Source organism: Pezoporus wallicus, unplaced genomic scaffold (assembly GCF_028554395.1).
Source record: "Pezoporus wallicus isolate ANWC-B61680 ecotype Strahan unplaced genomic scaffold, APGP_CSIRO_Pwel_v1 contig_4722, whole genome shotgun sequence".
Lineage (NCBI taxonomy): Eukaryota > Metazoa > Chordata > Aves > Psittaciformes > Psittacidae > Pezoporus > Pezoporus wallicus.
The window spans coordinates 1,342,355-1,369,056 of NW_026641840.1; the positions used below are offsets into that span (position 1 = coordinate 1,342,355).

The 26,702-nt window shown below is 45.1% G+C and overlaps 1 protein-coding gene across 2 annotated transcripts in view; it reads left to right on the forward strand.

The window, feature by feature from the left end:
- Window positions 1-2,050: 2,050 nt before the first annotated feature.
- EXOC4 (exocyst complex component 4) overlaps window positions 2,051-26,702 on the forward strand; it is a 393,664-nt gene continuing 369,012 nt past the window's right edge. For both annotated transcript variants that reach the window (XM_057425605.1, XM_057425606.1), the window contains exons 1-2: window positions 2,051-2,182; window positions 23,399-23,588. In XM_057425605.1, coding sequence (XP_057281588.1) covers window positions 2,097-2,182; window positions 23,399-23,588 — 276 coding nt within the window. In that variant the 5' untranslated portion in view covers window positions 2,051-2,096. The remainder of the gene's footprint in view (window positions 2,183-23,398; window positions 23,589-26,702) is intronic.

Consider the following 26,702-nt stretch of genomic DNA (forward strand, 5'->3'; position numbering starts at 1 on the left):
TGGTTTAGTGGTGGCCTTGGCAGTGCTGAGGTAAAGGTTGGAGTTGATGATCTTAAAGGTCTTTTCCAACCGAGTTGATTCTATGATTCTATGAAAGCGATACAGCTGAAATAGATACAGCTGTTGATTATAATAGAGAATCTTCCACAATACCTACTGTGGAAATCTTCCCCTTGTAAATAAGCTCTAGGAATACCATACTTCCAATTACCTTGTATTTTAATACCCTTCATATACACGGGTACTGTTGATTTACCTACAGATTTCAGCAATATTCATGCGATTACTGCCATTAACATGCAGCTTTCGGCTGAAGAAACAGCTCCAGAACAGTAGCCACAAGTAGTGTCTTTGACATGAGGGAGTGAACCTGCTTTAGAAAACACCCAGCAGATGTTAGTACCTGACTGTTGCTACACTTGCAAAGGGATTCCTTCCTCTGCAGTAACCAACCAGGGGCTTGTGTGGTGCTTTTAACACAAGCTCTCAATGGTCCTGACCCAAGAGGTATCGTTACCCTTCATCCGCACATAGGGAAAGCAGCTTTGTAAGATGATTTAGAATCATAGGATAGTTTGGGTTGGAAGGGACCTTCAAACCTTACCTAATCCAACCCCTGCAATGAGCAGGGACATCTTCTACTTGATCAGGTTGCCCAGAACCACATCTAGCCAGCCTGGCCTTGAAATGTGCTGTTGCCCAGCTGAAAAACCACCTTTTGTTTTCTAACCTTGAACACATGCACCTTTCCTTCTGTAAGGACGATCCTGTGGCAAGGGAAGGAGGGTATTGATGGTAACTACAGGGATGGTGGGTGGCCTTCAGCGAGCACCAGGTTTCGGAGATCTGCCCCTTCCCAGACAGTTTGTGAACTGATTCTGTGCTGATACGTGGATAGACTTCATAACTCGTTAAAGTTGTAAAGTAGGTATGCTTCATTCAGCGCTGAGGCACATGGGGGATCGCTCCTCCAAAGGCATGCACACCTCAGTGTCGTTTCCCTCTACATTTATTCTCTAAGGTTATACATATGCATGAGGTTGCACAACACGCCTATACATATTCATGTCCTATCCCCACTTCGTATTATAATGAGCTAAAAGCTCCTTTGCGCTTGCGCAGGGCCTCCTGGTGGTCGTGGGCGAGGGTCTCAAGATGAAGGAAACGAGTCTTCCTCGAGCCTGGACTTCTCACCTCTGGTCGTTACGCATGCTCCCTCGAGGCTTGGTCATCGTCCATAGCACAGAGCCAATTCCAGCAGGCCTGGGTGTCCAACGGACAGGAACCAAGTCACGGTCCCTACCTCTTAACAACAGCCACGTCCTTACACCTTGTTCTAGCGTACACAGCGAGGACGATAAGCATGAACGAGCAGTAACATGTTAAGCAAGCGGCTTAACCCTAACCCCCCTGTACACCCTTCGCATCAGTGCAAACCCCACAGTTCGATGCAAACTGTTGCGTTTCGCTTTCAGCGCTGCCTTCAACCATCCCCTGGGCTGTTTCAGCCTGAGCCACTTCACCACCTTCTCTCTGTTTATAAAAACATCTTAACTTAAAAGACATTAAGTGACACTTCAGCAACTCCTCGTAGACATAATTGCAGGCAGAATCAGCTCAGGGCTAATATTTAGCATTAGCTAGTTCATGCTCTAGGTAAACAGAGCATTTTGTTCCTTTAAAACCCTATTAACGTTTAAACCCTTCTCTGTTCTGGCAGCTGAAGTCCCTGGGGCGCCATGAGGTGGCTCGGCCATGCTGTGTGTGGACAGTTCTGCTCCCTCACTCTCCCACTCTTTCCTGCAGCTTCTGGAGCAGATATTGACTTTTGGGAATAGCCCTCTTTGCAGATGTATCGTGTCTAATTGGTAATTTGTTAATCAATATTAACCCCCTTGATTATACCGTCGACGGCGCGTTTCTGACAGCACAGGCCGGAGCCGCCGCCATTAAAACTACAACTCCCAGAAGGCTCCGCCGCCTGCCACCGCCCCGCCCCTCCTCTTCTCCTATTGGGTCAAAGACCGGCTTCTCTGTTCTGATTGGCTGATCCTGGCCAGCGGGCGTGGCCGCGCTGTGTTTGAGAGGGGTACAAGATGGCGGCGAGCGACGTGGGTGGGCGCTATCGGAGCAGCATAAGCAAGAGCAAGGACCCTTCGGGGCTGCTCATCTCTGTGATCAGGTAGGGTCGGCTCGGCTCGGCCCGGCCTCGCTCCGCAGCCTCCCGTCCTGCCCCGGCCGGGCTCCTGGGGGTGACCCAGGGCTGTGTGCGCGCTCTGCTGGGCCGTGGGGGCCTTCCGCGGCTGGGTCAGCCCGGCAGCGGTGGGGAGGCCTCGGTGCTGGAGCAGAGCTTCCCCTCAGGGGTGTCCTGCCCTTCTCCCGCCCTGCGTGGCTCATCCCCGTCTGTTCCCTTTACTGTGTTGTATGCTGGGCTCATAAGAGCAATCCCTGCAGTTATTACTAGCTTAATGGCATACAGCGAGGGTCAAGGCACTGTGTTCTTATTGCTGCTGGGTCCCCTTTCACAAGCACACTGTAGCAGTGGGTAAAATGTGAGTGGTTGGAAAAGCTGTAGGACTAGGAAGTCCGGTGTGCAGACTCCAGCCTGCTTTAGGATGTGGGAGTGGGAGCAGCACTTTCTGAGGCTGACCATCTTGGGGGGGGGGACGACGAAAGCAAAGCAGTTGTGTCTGATCGTGGTTAGACTACTGATTTGTGGCTGCTCTTCTTCCCGAATCTCCTTTTCCTCTGCTAGAGGGTGGTTCTGTGAGATACATGGAGCAAAGCAAGGGCCTCAGTTCACTTCATTGCTGTGCTTTCTTTAGCTGCTGCTCCTATGTGCTGTTTATAATCAGTGGTTTGGCAGCTGATGTCATGCACTGGAACTCCTCAGTGTTATGCACACCCGCTGAAGCAGGTCTGAGCAGCAGTCAAACCAGCATCATATTATGAGTTGTAATGAACTCTGAGATGCTGGTTCCTCCTTCAGTGTCTGCCAGAAAGTACACTCATTCTGTTACTTTGGGGAAGTTACTGTAGGCAAAGTGTTGTATCAAGGATGTGTTAATGGTTTTAAGATCTCCTCTGAATGATGTTTAAGATTAAACCCATTCTTTCATTACTCTGGTAGTTGGTCTTTCAGCTCTTGTAAAGCTTCAGGTAGATGGTGGCTCTGAAAAAAGAGCTTCAAAACGGCTTCACTTTTCCAGGGTTGTGACTGTGGTCTGTGAATTGGATGACAACAGATAACCGCAACATGCTGAACAATGAGTGAAAGCTTACGCTTAACACAGACTTTTCCATTTTGAGGATATGTGGTTGGTTTGTATTGTAAGAAGAACTCCTACAGACTCTGATTTACTTAGGTCGGAGTTACACCTGTATGTGTGAAGATGGGGAAGAGTCAACGTTGGTATGACCTCATGGAAACATAGAGTATGATGGTGGTAATAGTGCACTTCTGTATATAACAGTGCTGAAAGGGAGAGGAATAGGAAGTGAATACCCAAATCCATGACTGTTAGAATGGGTACTGTTCTTGCAGATGTTATATCCAGACCTACACCTATAGTAGTGCAATTGTTTATGAGTTTACAAGGACCATTTGCATTATAAATGCTTAATTGTGAAAAACTGAAAAAAACCCCAGGTTTCTCACCTGGATACTGTGTTTTTGCTGGACACTTAAACCTTACATTTGGGACGAGGAGAAATAATGTGTATTTAAAGTGTGTTGTGCTTAGTGTTTCTTCATCAGCCTCAATGTTGAGTAATCTGGAGAGGGAAACATGGCGAGTTGTAGTTAGACAACCTTAATTTAGACAAAATACAGTGATCTGTAGATAGGGGAAGAATGAATAATATATGTACATTGATTGTGGCAGCATTTCCTGTAGTACTTGTCTTTCTGTCTTCGCTCCCCATTTTGTTTTCTGTAATTTGCAAGAGTATTTGAAGGGCCTTTTATGTCTCTTATTTTAATAAATCTGGGCTTAATTTCACTTCTAATGTAAACTGAAAGTGAGCTCACGTTACTGTTTTCTCCAAATAAGAAATGGTGTTTGTCCACTAATCTTTGGCTCACAGGCGCTGATACTTTGGCTGGTTTAGGTCCAGTGTTTAGACACAACACTGAGGTTATAAACTCAATGGAATTAAAATTACTCAGCAGAACAGCTGATAACTAAACCTCCAGAATTTAATTAGAGCTTGTGCTTTGGATATAGAGATTCTTCGTGGAGCTTCAAGGGGCATGTTAAGCCAGACCATGAAAACCTGCAAGTAGAACTGATTGCAAAGGAAGGCAAAAGAGTTGTGTTTAATATCCACATTTCTTAAGGTCAGCCAAGTACAAAAAGCAAATGGCATGGAAAGGAATCGAAATTACTTTCTTCTCTCTGTTGTTTTGTATAGTAGCTAAAGTGAGGGTGAACTTGCCAAGCAACAGGTCACTTCTGCTCTTTTCCATGCCCATAAAACACTGTTACAGACAAAGTTGGGCAAGTTGAATGTGTCTTTGTTATAACTTCACTCAGCTTCAGGAAACGTATTACAAGTCTTAACAGCAGGCTGTTGGTTTGAAATGTGGCAAAGCTTTATTTTCTTGAGACCTTTATTTCTAATACCTTTATGAAGTCTTCTGCCAATCCTTGTGGTTTTACACTTGCATTTCCCTCTTTATTTAGAAGGGTTTTTATTTCTCTGTTGCTCCTGTGTGAAAGGCCCATAAAAGGAAACAGAGTATGAAAAGCAGCAGAACTTTGACTACATTCTTCTGCAGTAAACAAGCAAAACCAGAGGAGCTTCTTCAAGTATTATGGTATTATACTTGGTTAGAGAAAAGAGGGTTATGTCTTTGAAAAAGAAACCTTGTTTAGGTCTGCAGAATCCATGGAGTATTTCTATACTCGGTCTGAATGTCTGTAAGATGCTTTGAAATGCAAAGCTGAAAGGGCTTTCATAAATATGAATGATTGTATTAATGAAGGGATAATTTGTGATATTTACTCAAGCTCAGTAGCCTTCAGTTGCAAGGGGCTAGATAATTTCCTTTCTTCTTATACTAGATTTAGGGATTCTTGTACTTATTTCACTGGACTTCCGAGGAGAAGGTGTCTTGCTTTAAGGGAGGGTGGGGGTAGATCCTTGACAAAGTTTAATGTATTCCAGAAGTGGAATTGAGTAAGAAATAGTGTTTTATGAGAGCTGGGACTCTGGTCTAAAATCAGGGTGTTGGTTCTGCTTCAGGAAAGTGAAGTGCAGATATGTCAGTGTGGCGTCACTGTTCTTAATCACAGTCTCTGTATAGCCTGAAAGTTTGGGTCATCCCTATAGTCTCTACAGGGTTGCTTTTCAGCAGCCCTGAATGGCGTAAACTGAGATGAGCTCTGCTCTTGTGAGACCCCACTTGCAACACTGTATGGTTCTGGTGTTCCCAACATAAGGACATGGAGCTGTTGGAGCCAGTCCAGAGGAGGCCATGAGGATGATAAGGGAGATGGAGCAGCTCCCATAAGAAGACAGGTTGAGAAAATAAAATAGTTAGGATTGGAAAGGATCATCCAGTTCCAACCCCTGCCATGAGCAGGGACACTACACACTAAACCATGTCGCCCAAGACTCGGTTCAGCCTAGCCTTGAACACTGCCAGGGATGGAGTATTCACAACTTCCTTTGGCAACCTGTGCTAGTGCCTCACCACACTCACAGTAAGGAACTTTTTCCTTATATCTAACCTGAACTTCCCCTGTTTCACTTTGAACCCATCACCCCTTGTCCTATCGCTACAGTCCCTGATGAAGAGTCCCTCTTCAGCATCCTTGTAGCCCCCTTCACACACTGGAAGCTGCTCTGAGGTCTCCACGCAGCTTCTCTTCTCCAGGCTCAACAGCCCCAATGTTCTCAGCTTGTCTCCCTCTGGGAGATGCTCCAGCCCCTGATCATCCTCGTGGCCTCCTCTGGACTTGCTCCAACTTGATCCTTACCAGGGGAGCTGAGTTTGAGGTGTTGTACTCATACCCTCAGCTCTGCTGCCACTGGGTTACACTGAGATCTTGGGCACAGTTTCTCTCTTGTTTCTTATAGAGGAGAAATAGAGGGTTTGTTCATAACAATAAATCTTAGAAGTAAAGAGTGTTTGGGAAGCTCAATGGATATTTGCAGAGCCTGCTATTATAATCCCACCTTTGCTGCTGAAGGGAGCCTTCCTTTCCCCTGTGCCTTTAGGGGATATGAGAGTATCTTCAATTTGCCCTTGCCCTCATATTGCTGAAAAGAAGGAATGACTGTTGTTTGCTACAAGAAGACATAGAATCATAGACTCATGGAAAGGACCTTAAGATCATCCATTTCCAGCCCCCTGCCATGGGCAGGGACACCTCACATGACACCAAGGTGCCCAAGGTTTTGATGAGCCTGGCCTTGATTACTTCCAGGGATGGGGCATTTACCACTTCTTTGGGCGGCCTGTGCCAGCCCCCTTCAGACAGTGGAAGCTGCTCTGAGGTCTCCACGCAGCTTCTCTTCTCCAGGCTGAACAGCCCCAACTCTCTCAGTCCGTTTTCATACGGGCGGTGCTTCAGCCCCTGAGCATCCTCTGGACATAGGTCCTGGGATTGTGATTTTGAGGGTAGGATACTGTATATCAGAGCTTTACAACTTTCATCCCATGCTTCTTCTGGGGCATTGAAAGCACAGCACCGGTGCTCATTCGTTAGCCCACCTGTTTTCAAGACGTGTTGACTCCCTCATGTATGAGAAGGATCCTTCCAGCTCCTTAAATAAGAAGTACTTTGTAAGGTCAAAATACTGTAGAGGTCTGATACTGAGGACATGGACTTTAGCAATATCTCTTTTAAAAGTAGTGCAGAGAACAGAAAATCCTACTCAGCTGCTGGAGGACAACTTAGAGAAGAGGGTTTTTCTCTTCCAGAGGACAAACCTGTGTATGTATATTGATTTTTCCATAACCTTTTGTTTTGTTGCTGGCTGGTTGAAGCAGCTTTTGTGCTCTGCAAGAAGCAACGTGGCATTTAGCAAATGCTGTATTTTTGGAGCGACATCTTGTCACATTTTTAATTGGTGGCTCTTTCTGCCTCTTTTTTTTTTATTGTTGGGCATTTTTCTTTCCAATTAAAGGGTGTTATTTTTTCAAACTAGCCTTTAATAGCTCCTTTAATTGGGAGGAAACAAACTTTAGCAGTGACTCCATAAGACCTTATTGAAATCTTTGTGCTCAGCTTTCACACAGGCAAACGCGCACAACAGACGTCTGCAGGAGCTGAAATTACAGGCAAAACCCCTTGAAAATATTTGCTGTTTCACAAGTGGAATTCTCTTTTAGTGCTTTTTGGCCATTATTTTTATTAAGCTTACAGTGAACTCTTGTTAAATGGATTCTTACTAATGACCTGGTCTGCTTTTTCTGTCTACAGCAATAGAACTGATATCCCGGTTTGATATGGAGCGAGGCAGATGGATGTAGAACTCTTGCCCTCATTGTTACACTGGGGAAATAGCTGCTACAAGAAATATAGCTGAGTTATTCTGATCTGTATGTACTGTAATGGTCTCTTAAAACCACTTTTATTGCTAATGGTGTTTTCCAATGTTATCAAGGTAGCAACTTTGCTACAAGTAGTTCAGAAATTCATTGAGACTAAATTGTATATGGCAGAGAATGGTTTTAAATGAGAAACTTCCCTGAAATGATCTTGAGGCATGTAGATAAAATGCTTGGTAAGTGATGGTTTATAGCTTAATACAGATCTTTGGTTATAGCAACAATAGGTAAGGGTGAGTGTGTGAATATACAACAGTATGCGAGGGGACAGTGTGTGTAAGCATAGGTCACACTGTGCCTTGGTAAAAGCTTGAGGTACTTTATTTTTCAGCTCTCATTTTAGCTTTAGTCAGTGCATTCTGCAGAGCTGGAGCTCAGTTATCCTTACAAAACCTTAGGAAGCAGAAGTAGTTGATTTTGTTCAAGTGATTAGTTCTGTGGCTTGAATTCTTTCAAAGACATTGCCTCCATCAGGTTTTTATTCCAGCGCAGCTTTGCAATCTTGTTCATGATGGAATTGCCCAGTCTCTTACTGATGGATGCAGGGCTGCTGATAGGATGCAGTGCGATACCGGGATGGGGTCATAGCACAGGGTGGCCTATGGATCCTTAAATACACTTCATCTTTTAATCATCCAGATGGCAGGTCTCAGTAGCATTATCCAGTCTCTGCTCTTACAGATTTGCAGATACTGATCCTTAAGACTTGATTTTTCTCCTGGGAATGTGGTAGAGTCTTGTGTCTAGATCTGGGGCAACAACACAAGAGGGACATGGTGCGAATGCAGAGGAGGCCACAGAGATGCTGCGAGGGCTGGAGCAGCTCTGCTCTGGAGCCAGGCTGAGAGAGCTGGGCTGGGTCAGCCTGGAGAAGAGAAGGCTCCTGAAGGGGAGACCTTAGAGCAGCTCCAGTGCCTAAAGGGCCTTCAGGAAAGCTGGAGAGGGGCTTGGGACAAGGGCCTATAGGGCCAGGCCAAGGGGAATGGCTTTAATCTGCCAGAGGGGAGACTGAGCTGAGCTCTTAGGCAGAAGCTCTTCCCTGTGAGGGTGCTGAGGCGCTGGCACAGGGTGCCCAGAGAAGCTGTGGCTGCCCCATCCCTGGCAGTGTTGAAGGCCAGGTTGGACCCAGGGGCTTGGAGCAAGCTGCTCTGGTGGAAGGTGGGGTTGGAACTGAATGAGGTTTCAGGTCTCTTCCAACCAAAACCAGTCTGGGATTCTATGGTAATTCACTTAATAGCTGTGTTGGCCTCTTGGATCTAAAGTTACTTACAAAAAAAAGGTAGAGAGTTGGTTCTTAAGATTTCCTGCATGTGGAGGATCAGGTGGTCATGAGCTATGCTTGGATTGTTTGATTTGATGTGATCAAATCTGAGCATGGGTTGGTTAATTTAGCAGAGTAAAGAATTCCCTGATGATATTGACTTAGATGGCTATGGCCTGCTCGGCCTTTCCACTGCAGCATTCATGCGTCCGTCTACAAGTCCTCAGTGATGAAAAGCTCAGCAGCTTCTGTTGAAAATACTCGAACAAACTGTGTAAGCAGCATAAAAAATTAATGGGATGTAAGTAGAGGAGAAAAAGGTTTATAATGCTCTGTTTACTTTGAATGTTTAACAGCATCTTGAAGAGACTTGGTTCTGCCACTTCTTGTTGTGAAAGAGTGACTTCTTTCTTTGTTTGCATGAAGGGAGTGGTTTCTCCTGAATGTTTTATTGAATTCCTCAAATCCAGTGTTTCGTGGGAATCATAGTATCACAGACTGGTTTGTGTTGGAAGGGACGGGACCTTAAATCTCCTCCACTTCCAACCCCCTACATGGGCAGGGACACTTTCCACTAGAGCAGCTTGCTCCAAGCCCCTGTGTCCAACCTGGCCTTGAACACTGCCAGGGATGGGGCAGCCACAGCTTCCATGGGCACCCTGTGCCAGCGCCTCAGCACCCTCAAAAGTGAGTTTTTCTTCCTAATATCTAATCTAAATCTAGTAACAATCAACCTGTGAAATGAATGAGGAAACATTCACCATGTTGCTGATGAGTTGAATTGTTAAATACCTTTTAGATCATTATGTTTTTCTGCCTGTGCTTTGTTTCATAAGGAACCAACTTTTACAATGATTTCAATGAGACTTTGCAGAGGTTTCCAGTCATGTATTATCAGATGATAAGCTTTGCGGTTAAATAGTGCTGGAAGCTGTAGATCACCCCATTTGGGACTTGTCTTTAAGACAACAGGTTTCAATTATAAAATTCAAATAAGTCCATTTAGTTTAATGAACCTCTGGAAATCTGTAGAGCTTGCAGACGCTGTCTGAAGTTCAGTTGTTCTTGTCCCAGGGTGCTTTATAGAACTTTTTCATCCTGCTCTGTTAAAATATAGCTCCGCTAAGGTCTCAGAGGTCTGCACTTGTGAGGAGGAGCACATGCTCTAGACAGGCTCTTTTTCACACAGTGTTTTTTTTTTTTACACCCATAAATAGAAGGTTTAGGAAAAAAAAAAACACCAATCCTGATTTTCAGAAAAAATGGGATTTTATTGTTTCCTCACTTTTGTATTATATTAACTTAGACTTAAATACCACTATGTAGTAGTAAGGAGTGGGTGCAGAGAAGGGCAGCGGAGCTGGTGAAGGTTCTGGAGTACAAGTGTGGTGAGAAATGGCTGAGGGACCTGGGGGGGTTCAGTGTGGAGAAGAGAAGGCTCGGGGGGACCTGATGGCTCCCTACAAGTGCCTGAGAGGAGGATGGAGCCAGGAGGGGCTGGGCTCTGCTCCCAAGGAACAAGGCATGGAACAAGAGGAAACGGCCTCAAGCTGCACCAGGGCAGGTTTAGATGGAGTTGAGGAACAATTCCTTCCCCAGAGGGTGCTCAGGCATTGGAACAGGCTGCCCAGGGCAGGGCTGCAGTCACCGTCCCTGCAAGTGTTCACACAGCGTGGAGACGAGGCCTCAGTGCCATGGGTTAGTGGTGGCCTTGGCAGTGCTGGGAAGGGTTGGACTTGATCTTAAAGGGCTTTTCCAGTCTGGTTGATTCTTTGATTCTAAGGTGCCTCCAGTAAACATTTCCAGAGTGCCTGTTTGATCTTAGGTGTTGCTTCATGTGTCGGTTGCTTCACTGTTATGGGAGAAGCTTCTGCCTGATCATTCTCACACCACCCAAGCGTTTAAGTACTGGGACCAAAGGTCCCTTCACAGCTCCAGTGAGTGCATGAGTGCTTCTTCTGACTCCTCGCTCACACGTGCACTTACTCTGGGATGTGCTTCTTCCTCCTCCTTTGGGCTCAATCCTGTTTCCTGCAGCAGAATCTCAGGTGTTCAATTCCAGGGAAAAAATCCTGTAACTGAGTAGTACAGCAGAAGGGACATCTCTAGCTGGTACCTCTAGGAGGGAGCTTGAACAAAGCAGTCCCTGGATAGTCATACCCTTATGGTTTATGCACTTAGTCCTCACACACCTTTTCAGTCCACAGGTGAGTTTTTGGCCTTGGGTGTTCTAACATCTGATTGGATTCTTCCTCTGTCTCCATACAGGCAGCCTGTTAGCTGTTTTTATCTCTTTGAGTCACAGCTTCTGCTGGCAGTGGTAACCTCCTTCTGGTTTGTACTTCTCGTGCACTAGCTCCATGGCAGACCATGGGACACAAAAGTCCTGGACTGAGGATAACTATTACTTAGCAACAGCTAAAACATCAGGGTGTTACCAACATTTTTCCCTTATGAAAGACAAAACACAGCACTGTTCCAGCTTCTAGGAAAATTACTATCAAAGCTAACTCTTTTCCAGCTGAAAGCATGTCTGGGTGGAAAGTCCACAGTTTACAGCCTCAGGCTCCAGCAAATCCAGCTGCTGTGCTAAGCATGTAAAGCTAAGCAAGCAGCATCCTAAACCACACGATATTATAAGCCTGTATTTTAAGTGTCCAACACTGGGAATCCACCACTTCCCTGGGGAGATAATCCCAATGAATTAGCACATTGTATCATGCAGTATTTCTTACTGCAGAGCACGTAGATGCATCTTCTGTGCATTTGTGAAGTCAACTCTTGATCCTCCCACCAATTTGGGCTTCAGACTCCCTGCTCCTATTCCTGGGGTAATTTGCAACTTGCCAATGTTTGAGTAACCCTCTGGGCAGCTGAGAGGTGGGTTATTCCCTTTCCCTCACATTCTGACCTCTTCTGTTCACCTCTTATTTCTTGTTTATTAGGTTTGCTGCCCCAGGGAGCTTGTGCTGCTGTTGTGTCTGAGCCTGGCTCTCAGCAGGATGCTGGGCTTGGCCCTTGGGTCTTCCTGCTCTATGAGCTTTTGGTAGTGATCACAACTGTTTAAACTGGAATGAGAAAGCAAATATTGTAATTGCTGTGTGGCCTTGGTCATCAAGAGGTGCCTTATGAAAACTAACTTGATTCTAATAGGTTGCTTTTTACTCTGCTTTCCTTTTTTTCCTCCCCTTTTTAATGCTGAAGTCTCCCTGGCACATTGCAGCTATTTCCTGCAGAGATTCGACAGGGCTTTTTGAGACATCCACTGTGCTCTGCTTAAATGATTATTTGTTGCTTCTAGCAACTGCTTTCTTGGTTTAGCTCCACGAATTCCTTATTGGGCAGAAATTGTCTGTGTTGGCAAGGGCTGTGCTTTGGTTCTGTCTCATTTTCTGTACCTTAGAAAGGCTTGTTGTAGTCTGCTTTGGGTTGTAGATGGTTACTATAGTTTAAAATAGAGAACATGTAAATAAACAAACCCCCTTCTCTAATTTGCTCTCTAAAGGGTAATTTTGATAACCTTACTGCTGTACTATTAATTTTATTGATAGGCATGATGCAAGTATATATGAAATATTGTGAAGCTTAATCAGGAGAGAGACATGGAGATGCTGTGAGGGCTGGAGCAGCTGTGCTCTGGAGCCAGGCTGAGAGAGCTGGGCTGGGGCAGCCTGGAGAAGAGAAGGCTCCTGAAGGGGAGACCTTAGAGCAGCTCCAGTGCCTAAAGGGGCTGCAGGAAAGCTGGAGAGGGGCTTTGGACAAGGGCCTGTAGGGCCAGGCCAAGGGGAATGGCTTTAACCTGCCAGAGGGGAGACTGAGATGAGCTCTTAGGCAGAAGCTCTTCCCTGTGAGGGTGCTGAGGCGCTGGCACAGGGTGCCCAGAGAAGCTGTGGCTGCCCCATCCCTGGCAGTGTTCAAGGCCAGGTTGGACACAGGGGCTTGGAGCAAGCTGCTCTAGTGGAAGGTGTCCCTGCTTATGGCAGGGGTTGGAACTGGATGAGCTTTAAGGCCCCTTCCAACCCAAACCAATCTAGGATTCTATATGATGGCTCTGGAGTCCCTGGAGCAACACATAACAAGTAGCAGAAAGTTTATTGTGGAATGCTATTAATTAGAGCTTGGATCCCCCCAGTGATTCAGCACTTGGTTCAGTTCCACTTCACTGCAGTGTTCATCTTCCTGATCAGGTGAGAAATATGTAAGTTTGATGAGTTTGCCTCTTTTTGTTGGTGTTTCCCACTGTCTTCAGTGATTGTTTTGTTTTGAGTAAGTGGTGCTGTGTGAAGGCAAATGAACTGTGTGCTTAAAGAAACCTGATCCCGAGCTAATGGAAGAATCTGTCTGGATTTCCAAGCTGCATCTGTGTATCATGTAGTGCTGCTTCTGCCTTCAGGCACACGTTTGCTCATGGCTGATATTGTGGAGCAGATGAAGAGAAGCTCTCCAGCAACACAGATACAGCAGTGGTCAAGAGCAATGGGCACTCCAACTCCTCTTCTGTAAGGATTTTTTAGCATGTTGCAGGTGCAAACAGGGCACATATTGCTTAGTGTAAAACCCATATTTGCAGTTTGGACACAGTATCTCTTCCTTCATTTTGGTTTAATCAAATACCCACAGCAGTGTAATGCCCACATACTGTTCCTGCAGTGTTCTTTCTGGGAAACTAATTCTTTAGTCCAGAAATTGATAATTAAAACTGTTTGCTATCCATAGTTTAGCAGTAATCATATTGAACATGACTAGCCTTGGGGGGGGAAATAGGCAGGTAGTTATTCAGCCATCCTGGCTGGAGGCATCAGAAGAAGCAAATATGCAGAAATGAGACATTTATTATTCATTAATGTTAACAGTTTTTACTAAAATCAACACTTAATCTAATTTTTTTGGCATATTATTGGGCAGGTAGGAAGCCAAGAGTGGGCTGATACAAGAAATTATTCATCTGTCCTGGAAAACAGACTGAAGCCCTTAAACATACAAACTGTAGGGGGAAATATGAGACTTCTCAGTGTAAACAGAAGTTGTGAAGTCTCAAATCTGATTCCTGCTGGAGCTGTTGATTTTGAGGCTGATGCCTGTACATGGATAGTCTTAAAGGTTGTTGTTAACTTCCTTTTGCTACAGTGCCGAATATGGGGCTGTGGAGGGCAACTTAATCATAGAATCCCATATTGGTTTGGGTTTGGAAGGGACCTTAAAGCTCATCCATTTCCAACCCCCTGCCACAGGCAGGGACACCTTCCACTAGAGCAGCTTGCTCCAAGCCCCTGTGTCCAACCTGGCCTTGAACACTGCCAGGGATGGGGCAGCCACAGCTTCTCTGGGCACCCTGTGCCAGTGCCTCAGCACCCTCACAGGGAAGAGCTTCTTCCTTATATCCAACCTGAACTTCCCCTGTTTCACTCTGAACCCATCACCCCTTGTCCTATCACTACACTCCCTAATGAAGAGTCCCTCTCCAGCATCCTTGTAGCCCCCTTCAGATGCTGGAAGGCTCCTATGACATCTCCATGCAGTGTTCTCTTCTCCAGGCTGAACAGCCCCAACTTCCTCAGCCTGTCTTCATACAGGAGGTGCTCCAGCCCCTGAGCATCCTCATGGCCTCCTCTGGACTTGCTCCAACAGCTTCATGTCCTTTTTATGTTGAGGACACCAGAACTGCACACAGTGCTGCGAGTGGGGTCTCGCAGGAGCAGAGTAGAGGGGCAGGAAACTTCACGGTTCAGCAGTATCACCAGCCTGAGCACTACAGCACTGCATAAAGTACCTGCAGTGATGCCTGTTACTGGCTTTGACAAAGGCTTTTCCTATCCAGTGACACAGGATGCCCCAGAAAAAGCATTTCTTAGTAACTTAGTGTGGCTCTTTTCAGCTTGTGCTGAGCTTGCTGTTACGAGCACTGAGCAAAGAAGCCTGATGTGTATTTCATTCGCATCAGTGCTTATTTGTTAGTAGTTTGTTGTGAATAAGCTGGTCATGTTGATGGGAACATGGGTGTTACATGAAGATTAATCTGCATGTGGTGTGCTTTCTGTGGAGCTAGAGCTATGATGTTCAATCCTGTTTTGGGGCTGGAGTGCATTTGAAGCTCAAGGATATCATGCTACAAAGGGAGGTGAACTCCTTCATAGTTTAGCAGCTGATCATCTCAGTGGAGCATTTCTGCACTCTGTGGTTATCTGTTGTGCCATGATGTGTATAGTACAACGGTGTTTGTTTTCCTCTGCTGTTGAATAACTTGGTAAACATCATGTTCTCTCACTTCACAACAATGGAAGGAATTTATTAGCTTGTCAAGAAATTGGGGCTTGTTTTCTGTCCTTTTATGTCAGCTGCCATTTGTTTGAATGCTGGAGAGTTGGTCTCTTGTCTTCCCTTCCTCCGCATATTGAAGTATCACACTGTAGTAGTAAACGTACAGAGATGAGATTGTGGCAGTTCTGCAGCTCAGGCACCTGTGGATCTTAGATAGGTCTATGGAAAACATTGATGTGTCCAAAAATAGCCCACACTTAGTCCATAGTGTGAGAACAACTTGTGACATGGTGTGGAGAGTGTACTGGTGTGTGGTGTTGCTGGGACCAGATGAATCACATGGGTTCTTAGAGAAGAATTTCTCTTCTCCCTACCTGAATGCTTTGCTTTTTCAAAGCACTGGATGTACTTCCTGTGGTAAGTAGTAGCTATTTTATATATATTTTCTAGCCTGTAGCATTCCTGCATTATAAAAATGAGATGCTGTCTGACTCCCTCAGAGCTCTTCAGAGTTTTTAGTGAGAAACATTTCATGTTGCTGCCCAGAGGAAAATGAGGTCTATCCAGAGACAGGTCTGTGGAGAGAAAAAGGCCTTAATGACTCCAGTGGGTTTTCCAACTGCTTCCAATTCCCATACTGAGCATTTATAGGTGAGAAACCGTAAGTCAGAAGTCTTGCCTCCCTGTGTTCTGAATTGCTCTGTAGCTTTCGATGGTTACAGTCTGTGGTAGTGCTGTAAAGCAAGAGGAAAAGGTAGATTCAAATGTGCTTTAGGGTCGTAGTTGTACCAACATTGCTTGATCTGTGGTACTGAGGAAGGAGGACTCATCTGGAGCTGTGGAGTTCATTCAGGTCTCTAGAAAGGTAACAGCCTCTTGCAGAAGTGGAGATTGCACTTAGATTTGATCAGTGGGAATACACTTCACTTGCTTATGTGTTTAGGTTTGGAAACTCCCTTTGATGGGAACTGTTGCAGCAAGTTTAGGGCTTTTGGCATCTCATAGAGTGGCGGTGCTTCAGGACTCCTGTACAACTCCTTCCATCTACTCCCTGGGCTATCGGATTTGGATGGTGGAAAGTGGAGATGAAAAATGCTTATGATCTACAGATCCAATTTGACCAAAGTGCAGAGTCCCAGTGGACTTTTGTTGATCTAATTCCAGTGTAAATTCACTGACCTCAGGAAATATCAAGGTTCGTTTTTGTCCTGTATGAAATATGCTGTACATCCCATGATAAAAACACCTCAGGATTGTGTCTGATCATTACCCCTTCTGCCCTGTCTGGTGCATGTTGAAGGGACTGCACTGAGTGAAACATTTTGCATTTGTATAATCTTTATTTTAACCAAGTAAAACCAAAAGCTAGGGAGATTTGCCTCAATGAATTTGTTGTGTAAAATTGTCTCTTAACAGCCTAACGTCCAGCTGGAATTACTCTAATCCTATTGAGCTCGTACTAATGAGACAGGCATATGTAGCCATCCAGCTGCCACGTACAAATGACAAGTATCTTAAAGGGGAGCTGGAGTCTCCCGTGGAAAATGGGAATGAAAAGGCAAGTGAACTACTGAGAGAACCCAACTGGACATCCCAATGTTCATAACCTCATGTTCGTGTTGTCTAAACTGATTTCTTTCTGTTTGTAGTGTTTTGAATGCTTTTGTTTTCAGGGACTTCTATAAAGCTCATGTAGATTTATCACTGTTTCATAATCCTGTTTTGTACTTCTTCCTTCAAAGTTCTTTCTGCAAAGTCCCTTTCCCAAACAATTTGAGCCCTTTCTATTTGGCAAACAGTGTGTTGACTTTTCTTCCTTGGCACACATTTTAATCAAACTGAAACAAGCAAAGATGCCCTTGGCTTGCTTTTCTGCAGTGTTAGCAGGAAAGTAGGTAATCTCAGGAATATTAAGTATTCCTTGCTTTGCTTTATTTTCTGTGCAGAGCAAGAAAAACAAATGGCTCCTGTACCAAGGGGCTTAGGTAGGAAATTCAGGTGTACAAGGTAATGTTTTACATGCAGTTGCTCTGTTTTGTAGTTACAGATGCTGCTAAACTTCAAGGATTTAATGGTGTGTTTTTGAAGGAGGAAAATATATGGAAATGAATTACTGGAGGAGAGACAAGGTTGTGAATTAGTTCTGGTTTAAGTAGGTGTGTGGAGACCTCAGAGCAGCCTTCCAGTATTTGAAGGGGGCCTCTAAGGATGCTGGGGGGGACTCTTTGTTAGGGACTGTAGTGATAGGACAAGGGGTAAGGGGTGAAAACTGAAACAGGGGAAGTTTAGATTGGATATAAGGAAGAAGTTCTTTCCTGTTAGGGTGATGAGGCACTGGAATGGGTTGCCCAGAGAAGTGAATGCTCCATCCCTGGCAGTGTTCAAGGCCAGGTTGGACAGAGCCTTGGGTGACATGGTTTAGTGTGAAGTGGCCCTGCCCATGGCAAATGGGTTGGAGCTGGGTGAGCTTTAAGCTCCCTTCCAACCCAACCCATTCTGTGATTCATCTGATAGAGTGACTTGGGAAGAGCATGAGTTGAAGGCTCTTACCGGTAGCTGTAAGCAGTTGTAAGTACTTGTACTGCTTTTGACTATGTTCTAAGAACTTACGTGTTACAGCCATGGTGGACAAAAATGTAAATTATTGTCTGGGAAGAGGTTTTATGTGATTTTAAACAAAGGAAAATATCCAGAAGAAGCCTTCTCAGCTCTACAGCCCACTGGGTTCTGATAGTTCTGGCTTGAAACAGCTTCACTTCCTCTTATATATTGCTATTAGCATCCCTAAAAAAATGGGTTTGCTTTTCTCTTAAGTGCTCTTTGGTTCTTCAGTACATAGAATCCTAGAATCACACACTGGTTTTGGTCAGAAGGGACCTTGAAGCTCCTCCAGTTCCAACCCCCTGCCACAGGCAGGGACACTTTCCACTAGAGCAGGTTACTTCAAGCCCCATCCAACCTGGCCTTGAGCGCTTCCAGGTATGGGGCATTTACCACTTCTTTGGTCATGATTGTGGGATGGATCTCACATGCACTTGTGTTCTCTAGCCATTAATCCAGGCTTCCATAACTAATGGAAATAACCAAGTCCTAATCCCAACCCCCTTACCCTTCTGAAACATTAGACTGAACAAGCAGTCTCTGTTTCTTCATCTGGATCTTGGCTTTTGATTTAAACTTCTATCCATAAAGGAATAATCTACAGGTATTTAAGGCAAACTCATGTGGTTGGAAGAGAAAACACTGACCTGTTAGGCTGAAATTCTTTGCTGTATAGTATTGGCATAGTAAATGGTCTCTTGAATGTTTTAAACTAGAACAGACTGAAGGGCTGTAAATACAGGTAAATTTTCTGGTCAAAGCATGGGTATGATATTTTCAGTGATGATTGCTTCCACATTTTTTTCCCCCAAACAGGTAATCAAAGCAAGTGAGAGATTCTCAGTGCAGGTGCTTAATTCTGGGGAGGTTTCCCAGCTGGAAATCTCAAAATATGGTGGCTAACTGAGCCTGAAACTTCCAGGTCTTGCAGGTCAGGATCATAAGGCTGGATAAACTGTCTGTGGGTGCAGCCCAGTATGTGGGGGGGATTCTGGGCTCAAGCACACACTGAAGCTGGGTCATGAGGATCTTCTCATCAGGGATTGCCCTGACCCATGTGCAGGACCTTGCACTTGGCCTTCATGAGGGTCGTATGAGCCCCAGCAGCAGAATGATTCCTGTGTCTCACTCTCATCCTGTTGGATTCCAGGCTGCCACCACATATGAAGCTTATTTTTCAGAGACCTGCAGGTGTAGGAGGTGACTTAATTGACAGCTGTGTTCCCAGTGTGTGCTGCTGTGCTTCCTGAGGTCAGGTTGAATGGTCCAGAGCTCTGAGACCTCTTTATTCCTGTTACCTTTCTTTTAAATGTGGGTTGGCAATATTCCCGTGCTATATACTGCCTGCATTGTGGTTTGAAGGATGAAGTCTTTGGAGTTTAGACTGTGTGAGATGCTGTGTAGTGCTCAGCCAGATGGACTGTTTTTTTCCCCCCTAAGTCATCTTCACTCTGCTGAAGGTGGCAGCAAATGTGTATTAATATATCTAAACAGACAAATAGCAAAATAGCAACTAAAATTGATAGTTTAGACACTAGAAGATATAGTTTCAATAGGAATAAGCTTGTGGTACCTCAGAGGCTTCTATAGAAGCTTTGTCCTTTTGCCATGTTTTGTGGTTTCTGAAATAAAGGCCCTGATGTGACCTTTCAGGCTTCATAAACATCTATGCTTTGGCTGTGCAAATGTCAAGTGTTTTTAGAGCAAATAGCCTATAGAGGGCAAGTTAAACTTGATGATAAGGACGAACAACTGAGCAGCACAATTTGAATGTGCTGTAACAATCTGGATGTGCCTGGAAGTCGTGAGGAAGCCCGAGATGGGCAGGAACTTGCTGGAGTGTTGGAGAGGCTTGTGACATCCTCTGATGTGAGTGGTGTGTTCTTAGCCTTGGAGAAGGATCTTTTAGCTTTCGTAACAAACTGCTGGTGTTGCAGATGGATTCAAGCCAATACTTGCCAAATCATGAAGTTTGAAATTGAATTTTATTTGATTAAAACTAAAAACTTTGCTAGTCAGTGATAGAGGTCAGTTGGGTGCTGCTTTTACATTGGCTGTAGCAATCCACAATTCTCCTGCGATCTATAGTACAGGTTGGAGAGAATTGATGTTTTCATTAAGCACTGAGATAACCAATACTATCCAGCTGCAAACTCAAACAATATGTCAGTTCCTAAAGAGGATTTACATTCGTGTCTGGTGTGACTGTGCTGAGGAGCATTCTGCTAGAAAAATAAGCAGTTCTTCACAAAGACAGTGTATTCATCTGCGAGAGCTCTTAGTGGAAGATACTTTACTGCCAAACACGTTCTTGTATATAGAATCCCAAACTGGTTTGGGTTGGAAGGGACCTGAAAGCTCCTCCAGTTCCAACCCCCTGCCGTGGGCAGGGACACCTTCCACTAGAGCAGCTTGCTTCAAGCCCCTGTGTCCAGCCTGGCCTTGAGCACTGCCAGGGATGGGGCAGCCACATGCTTTCTATTCGTCTGTTACAGCATGAGCCCAAACTGCGCTGTGTCTCACAAGTACATCTGGTACTGTTGCATTAACTGTATATTTAGCATTGTTTTCTAGTGTGTAGAATCATAGAATGGTTTGAGTCGGAAGGAGCTTTAAAAGATCATCCAGTTCTAACATCTTCGTGCTTTACTCTGTGGAAAGTGTTTACGTGACCCCTGCTAACAGTAGTGGGTGTTTTGGTAGTACTTGGTGCATGTAATCACAGCTTGTTTGATGGACCAGTGCTGTCGATTCCCAAGGTGAGAAAGAGAAACTGGGCCAGGAGGACGATCGGGGCTGGAGCACCTCCTGTATGAAGACAGGCTGAGAACATTGGGGCTGTTCAGCCTGGAGAAGAGAAGCTGCGTGGAGACCTCGGAGCAGCTTCCAGTGTCTGAAGGGGGCTACAAGGATGCTGGAGAGGGACTCTTCATTAGGGACTGGAGTGACAGGACAAGGGGTGATGGGTTCAAACTGAAACAGGGGAAGTTCAGGTTGGAGATAAGGCAGAAGCTCTTCCCTGTGAGGGTGCTGAGGCGCTGGCACAGGGTGCCCAGAGAAGCTGTGGCTGCCCCATCCCTGGCAGTGTTCAAGGCCAGGTTGGATGGGGCCTTGGGCAGCAGTCTAGTGTGAGGTGTCCCTGCCTATGGCCAGGGAATTGGAACTGGGTGATCTTAAGGTTCCTTCCAACCTGAATATTCTAGGATTCCATGACGCAGATCCTCCTGCTCATCCTTTCAGCTGAAATGCAGATATTTCCCTCAGGAGTCTGTAGTTAACAAATAGCTGTGTTTAGCTTATGCTGTAGTGTCAAGATGCAGCCTGCAGTGTGAGTGTGCTGTAAGCACAGTTTCAGAGGTCTGTGGCAGAGCAGAGGCTGTAACTCAGATTTGTTCATTCCAGGCTTATTTTCTAACCACTCTTCTCACTTTCTAGATCCTTTTCTGCATGATATTAAAGCATTTTGGATGCAGTGCAATTAAAAGCATCATCTTTTTATGTGAAAACGTGATTTAAGACCTAATGAAGAATGTTTGGTAGTAGAATATCACTTAAATAACACGAAACATCCCTGTTTTTAGCTACCATAAAGCATGGAACTTAAGTGTTACAAATTTCATGCATTGGAAGAAGCTCTGACAGTGGAACGAGGAGGGGGGGGGTCTCATCTCAAGATATTCTTCATGCAAGAGGAGAGGTGCACCTTCATCCCCTGTCAAAAGTGCAGCTCTTGGTATCTGGGAGGAGGGTGTGAGGCACCCTCACTGATAGTCTGAGGCATGACAAAGGAAAGAGGATTGCTTCTCCTCATTTCCATGTGGTATCTATTATGGCCTTGTAGTCACTTTCAGATGGCAGTGGCACAAGTGTTAAACCAGCAAAACCCAAAATCCATCACTTGGGTACATTGTCTTCTTGTAGGGTGCTGTAGGACAGATCTTGGCTGTAATTCCTCCGTCCTTGTAGTTGAGCAGAACAAGTGTGTGTGTTCCTGTCCTCCCCTCATGCCGTGTTCCATGTGGGAGTACAGATTTGCTTGCTCACTTGGCTTGCCTTTGCTGCTCTTTCTTGGATTGTGATCCCTGTGAAATGGTTTTTGCTTTCAGTTTAGAGGTGAAGTCCTTGAGTAGGTGGTACAGCTTGTTGCTTTGCTTGGAGGGGAAGGAGTCAACCGAAAGTTTGGGGTATGTCTCTTGACAGTGAGAGGGAGCATTTCCTGAGTGAAGTCTTTGAGAAGAGCTTTTTGCACTTGAGTCTCTGCTACTTTCCTAATGGCATTGAAGAGTTCAGAGTAAATCTGTCAAATACCCTTCTTGTGTCGTGCTTGTTTAAGATCCTCTTAAACCATAAGGAAACAACTTCCTCTCCATTGTTAGTTTTCAGTGATGTGCAAGCAGTTCTTACCTTCTAACTCCTGCTGTAGAGGACAAGTGCTTATTCCGGCAAGGAGAGTTGATGTTTTCTTTCTTTCTTGACAGATGGAGATACTGGGTTTAGTTTGGCTGGACCTCATTGAAAGTAGCAGAGAGCAGCCACAGTGTTCAGCAACGTGGGTTTTGGCTCCTTCCAATTATTTGACCTTCTCTACACAAATAGCTTAAGAAATGTGGGAAGAACTCAACAAATTCTCTATTATTCCTCATGGGGTATTTTTTCCATAGTCTTTTTCTTTTGGAATAATGGTTGCTGTAGTCTTTTACTATTTTGATGCTCTTTCTATACAGGATTTGTACAATCTTAAGATGGTGCCTCAGTTCAGAGGCTTAAACTTCTGTAACAGTCTGCTTGTTTTCATGCTGTACCGGTTGTATTTATACTGGCATTGTACTTTCAACAAGTAGATGCTCCAGATGTCTTTTGAAGTTGTGTTTTGAAGACCTCCGAGTGCAACCTACTGTAGGAGATATTGGCTGTTGCTGTCTCCCAGGTTTTTCTGGTAGCACCATAGTTTCCAGGTGTTGGCCCTCAGGATCTGAGGGCAGGATGGGTCTTATGAGAAAGGGCTGAGGGAGGGGAAGAGAGAGAAAATGAGTATCACATTGATTCTTGAGTAGAAACTTGGGAGTGACCACAAAAGCTTTTGTCTTCTGTGCCAGTTTCATTACATTTTCAACAGTTTTCTTGGAACCTCAAGCTTCATTGTTCTGTATGTGTATATGTAAAAGAAATTAAACATCTTGCTTCAGATTAAGATTAAAAATATCTGGTGTTACTCAGAGGTTAAAATAAATGAAGGGGGTATTAGAGCCCATGACATGTATCTGTGTTTGAAAACAGGTTGTCTGTTGGAAAGCATGGGGAGGCTTTAGATGGGTTTCTCTCTGTATGTATGATATCATAGTGAGTTGGGTTGGAAGGAACCTTAAAGCTCACCTAGTTCCAACCCCTTGCCATGGGCAGGGACACCTTCCCCTAGAGCATCTTGGCCTTGAACACTTACTTTGCCTAAACCCCATGGTGTAGTAAAGAAGCTCTGAAGTATCTAAAAATGGTAATAATGAAGCATAGTATTTAAGGGGTTTTTATATTCTTGAAGTATGTTTTTCTCTACTAACAGCACACACACAAGTTTTCCCAGAATTAAGCTTCTCTTGAAGTGTACAGACTTAAGAGTGGCTTAAGGTTTGTGACAGTAATGAATTCTTTAAGCAAAGGCTTCATGTCCTCATAGATAACTTCAAAATACCCCTATTTTTGTCACCTTTCTTTGTCTGCAGGACTTTATCTACCAGTGATGATGTTGAGGACCGTGAGACTGAGAAAGGGCGCCTGGAAGAAGCCTATGAGAAGTGTGACCGGGATCTGGATGAGCTCATTGTGCAGCACTACACGGAGCTCACCACGGCCATCCGCACCTACCAGAGCATTACTGAGCGCATCACCAACTCGCGCAACAAGATCAAGCAGGTGTAGTTTGTGTGTAGTTCTGTGTTTGCATTGGCTTCGTGGGGTATAAATCTGGGCAGCTTCTCTTCTTAGAATCATAGAACTAACTGGGTTGGAAAAGACCTTGAAGACTGAGTCCAGCTGTTGCTCCAGCCCTGCCAAGGCCACCACTGAACCCATGGCACTGAGGCCTCGTCTCCACGCTGTGTGAACACTTGCAGGGACGGTGACTGCAGCCCTGCCCTGGGCAGCCTGTTCCAATGCCTGAGCACCCTCTGGGGAAGGAATTGTTCCTCAGCTCCATCTAAACCTGCCCTGGTGCAGCTTGAGGCCGTTTCCTCTTGTCCCATCCCTTGTTCCTTGGGAGCAGAGCCCAGCCCCTCCTGGCTCCATCCTCCTCTCAGGCAGTTGCAGAGAGTGATAAGGTCCTGCTGAGCCTTTTCTTCTTCTTGTGTACAGTCCTCTTATGATAGTGTAATGTTGTAAAATCCTATTTTCAACTTACATTTATCTTTCAGCTTCTCCAGCTGCTCATCATAATTCTGAACTGAACTGAAAGTTGAACTGAGGAAGCTTTGCTACCCACTAATCCTGATCTAGGCCTGATCAGAGGTATTGGGTTAACTCTGGCTTGGTGAAGAGCAGACCATCCGGTCCCAGTACAGGGGTCCCTGGCTGTGTGTTGCTACCTGTGTTCCCTCCACAGGGGTCTCTCTTGTGTTTAAGAACAGAAGCTATTAAAAAGCAAACAGAGGGATGGATGTGAAGCTCAAAGCTTTGCAGTGTGCCCTCTTCACTTCTTGTCTGGGCATGTTGCTGTCAGGTTTCTACAGTCTAAGGGCTGCTAAGCTAACACCTTTCCATCTAATTTGTTTGTGTTTTGCTGTGTTGGCCTCCAACCACCACCTGACTAGCCAGGGTGATTCATCAGCTTGCTTTTCCCCTGAGAATCTGAACTTGGGTGCTATTTCTAAGCTCAGTTCTGTTGTGTGAATATATATGAACTCTGTGCCCCTGTATCTCTGCATTTTGAGTGCTCACACTTCAGTAGTGTGCCAGTAAATAACTCTGGCAATCTTTGTTGTGGACTTGTTGGATCTGCTCTGCCCTTGCAGTAGTAGATTAGTTCTTTGGTCTCCTGTCCCATTTTCTATTCCCCGTGTATTTTTTTTATACCTAAACTTTGCAAATCAGGCACTAGTTCTTTGTTTTTCTTTTCTTTACACTTTGGAGTTCTTAGCTGAAAACCTTTCACAAGGAGCAGTGGGCTTTTACCCTTCTGGGGCTATGTACTGACCCCTCTGCCTTTGAGAATTCATTTAGCCTTTTCAAAGCAAATGAGACCATCCTAATGCTTGCCAAGGGTAAGAGTTCATTGTAGGATTTATGTACAAAGCTCTGCTCTTTGAAAGCAGAGATCAATTGCACTAGATTTGAAATAAGCCATAGCCAATGGGCCATTTTCACACAGGTTACCAAGCTTTGCAGGGGTCAAAGCAAACATAGAGGGCTGTGACCTTTTGGTCCTACCTACAAGAGTGACTGCAAAGGTGAAAGACCTTTTGTTATTTAAGTTTTCTTATTAGTTTTGGTCAATATGTATTAAAGTAGTTTTGACCTGATCTCATGGGAGGTCCTAGATCTGATTTGTCATCTATCTGTTTTCCACTGTCAGACTTGCTTTTGATGTTCCTCTCCTATGAAAGGTGGATGATGGCACCGGTGTTTACTTGTGTTAGGAATTGTGGCAGTGATAGTCCAGATCCCTGTGTGTATCTGCCTTTTGTAGTCAATTCTTGTACGAATTCCTGATGGGAAAGGCTTAGTTTTGAATCTGGCTTTAGAGGTGTTACCACTGTAAAACTGAATTACGAAGTAGAATCAGTTTACCCTACCAAGGGGAAGCTCTTTCTTAAAGACTTGCTGTTCATTCCTTCCCGTGCTCCCAAATGTAGCTATAGTTGATGATCATTCTTGCAAGGACAGGAGTTAGGAATGTCTTGTGAGATTCCTTCTAGCCCTGTTATCGCTTTGCTGACCTACTTTGGCTCCCTGTAACAGCAGCCCACTGATGATGGTGTGCTGGGTCAGTGACACACTTTTGGTTAAGGTATTGAGCAGGGATTAAGTCTGAAACAAACTCTGTACCTTTTAGTTTGCCTTTGCAGCAAGTTGTGGCCCTATTACATTTGGTTTTCTATGTTACGTGGGTTTTTTTCTGTTACTCTTTTTAGAAGGACAGAGTGCAGTGTTACTGTATGGATATCTCAGTCTCTTCAGGCTCTGGGTGGAGACTGGTTTATGTAGCTGATGCTATTTACTGCTTGTCTGCTTTTTGGTCCATTTATGTATTTCACATGTGTTCTTGTAAACTACCTTGAGGTGAACAAGGGAGAATGTGTTGAAATGGGATTTCTGGAGTGCTTTGAAGGCTCATTATTTAAAAGTAAATTACAGGACCTACTTCTGAGTGTCTTCATCTGTAATTCAGTGAGAGCTCAGCCTGAGGAAAGGTTGGACCCGAAGTATTCAGAACTTAGCACAAAAACAAGAGTAGTGTGAAAGCGATGTGTGAAGCTGGGCTGCTACTAGCTGCCACATTTTAATGTGCAGCATTGATATGCACGATGCAGGGAAAACTACGTTACACTGACCTTACCAGGGGATATTGGGAGAACCTAAAAGCTGGGAATGCGGGATGTGATTTTTGAGCAGGAAGAGCGGAGAGTAAAAGCTCTTGATGTTTTCTGGAATGGGGTGGAATAGTGGAGACTTTGCCACTTACAAGGTGGCATGAGGATCAGAAACCAAACTGAATGGTAACACTACGTGATCAGCCCTTGGGTTTGAAGTGACCTTTAAAGCTCACCCAGTTCCAACCCCCTGCCACGGGCAGGGACACCTTCCACTAGAGCAGCTTGCTCCAAGCCCCTGTGTCCGACCTGGCCTTGAACACTGCCAGGGATGGGGCAGCCACAGCTTCTCTGGGCACCCTGTGCCAGCGCCTCAGCACCCTCACAGGGAAGAGCTTCTGCCTAAGAGCTCATCTCAGTCTCCCCTCTGGCAGGTTAAAGCCATTCCCCTTGGCCTGGCCCTACAGGCCCTTGTCCCAAGCCCCTCTCCAGCTTTCCCGCA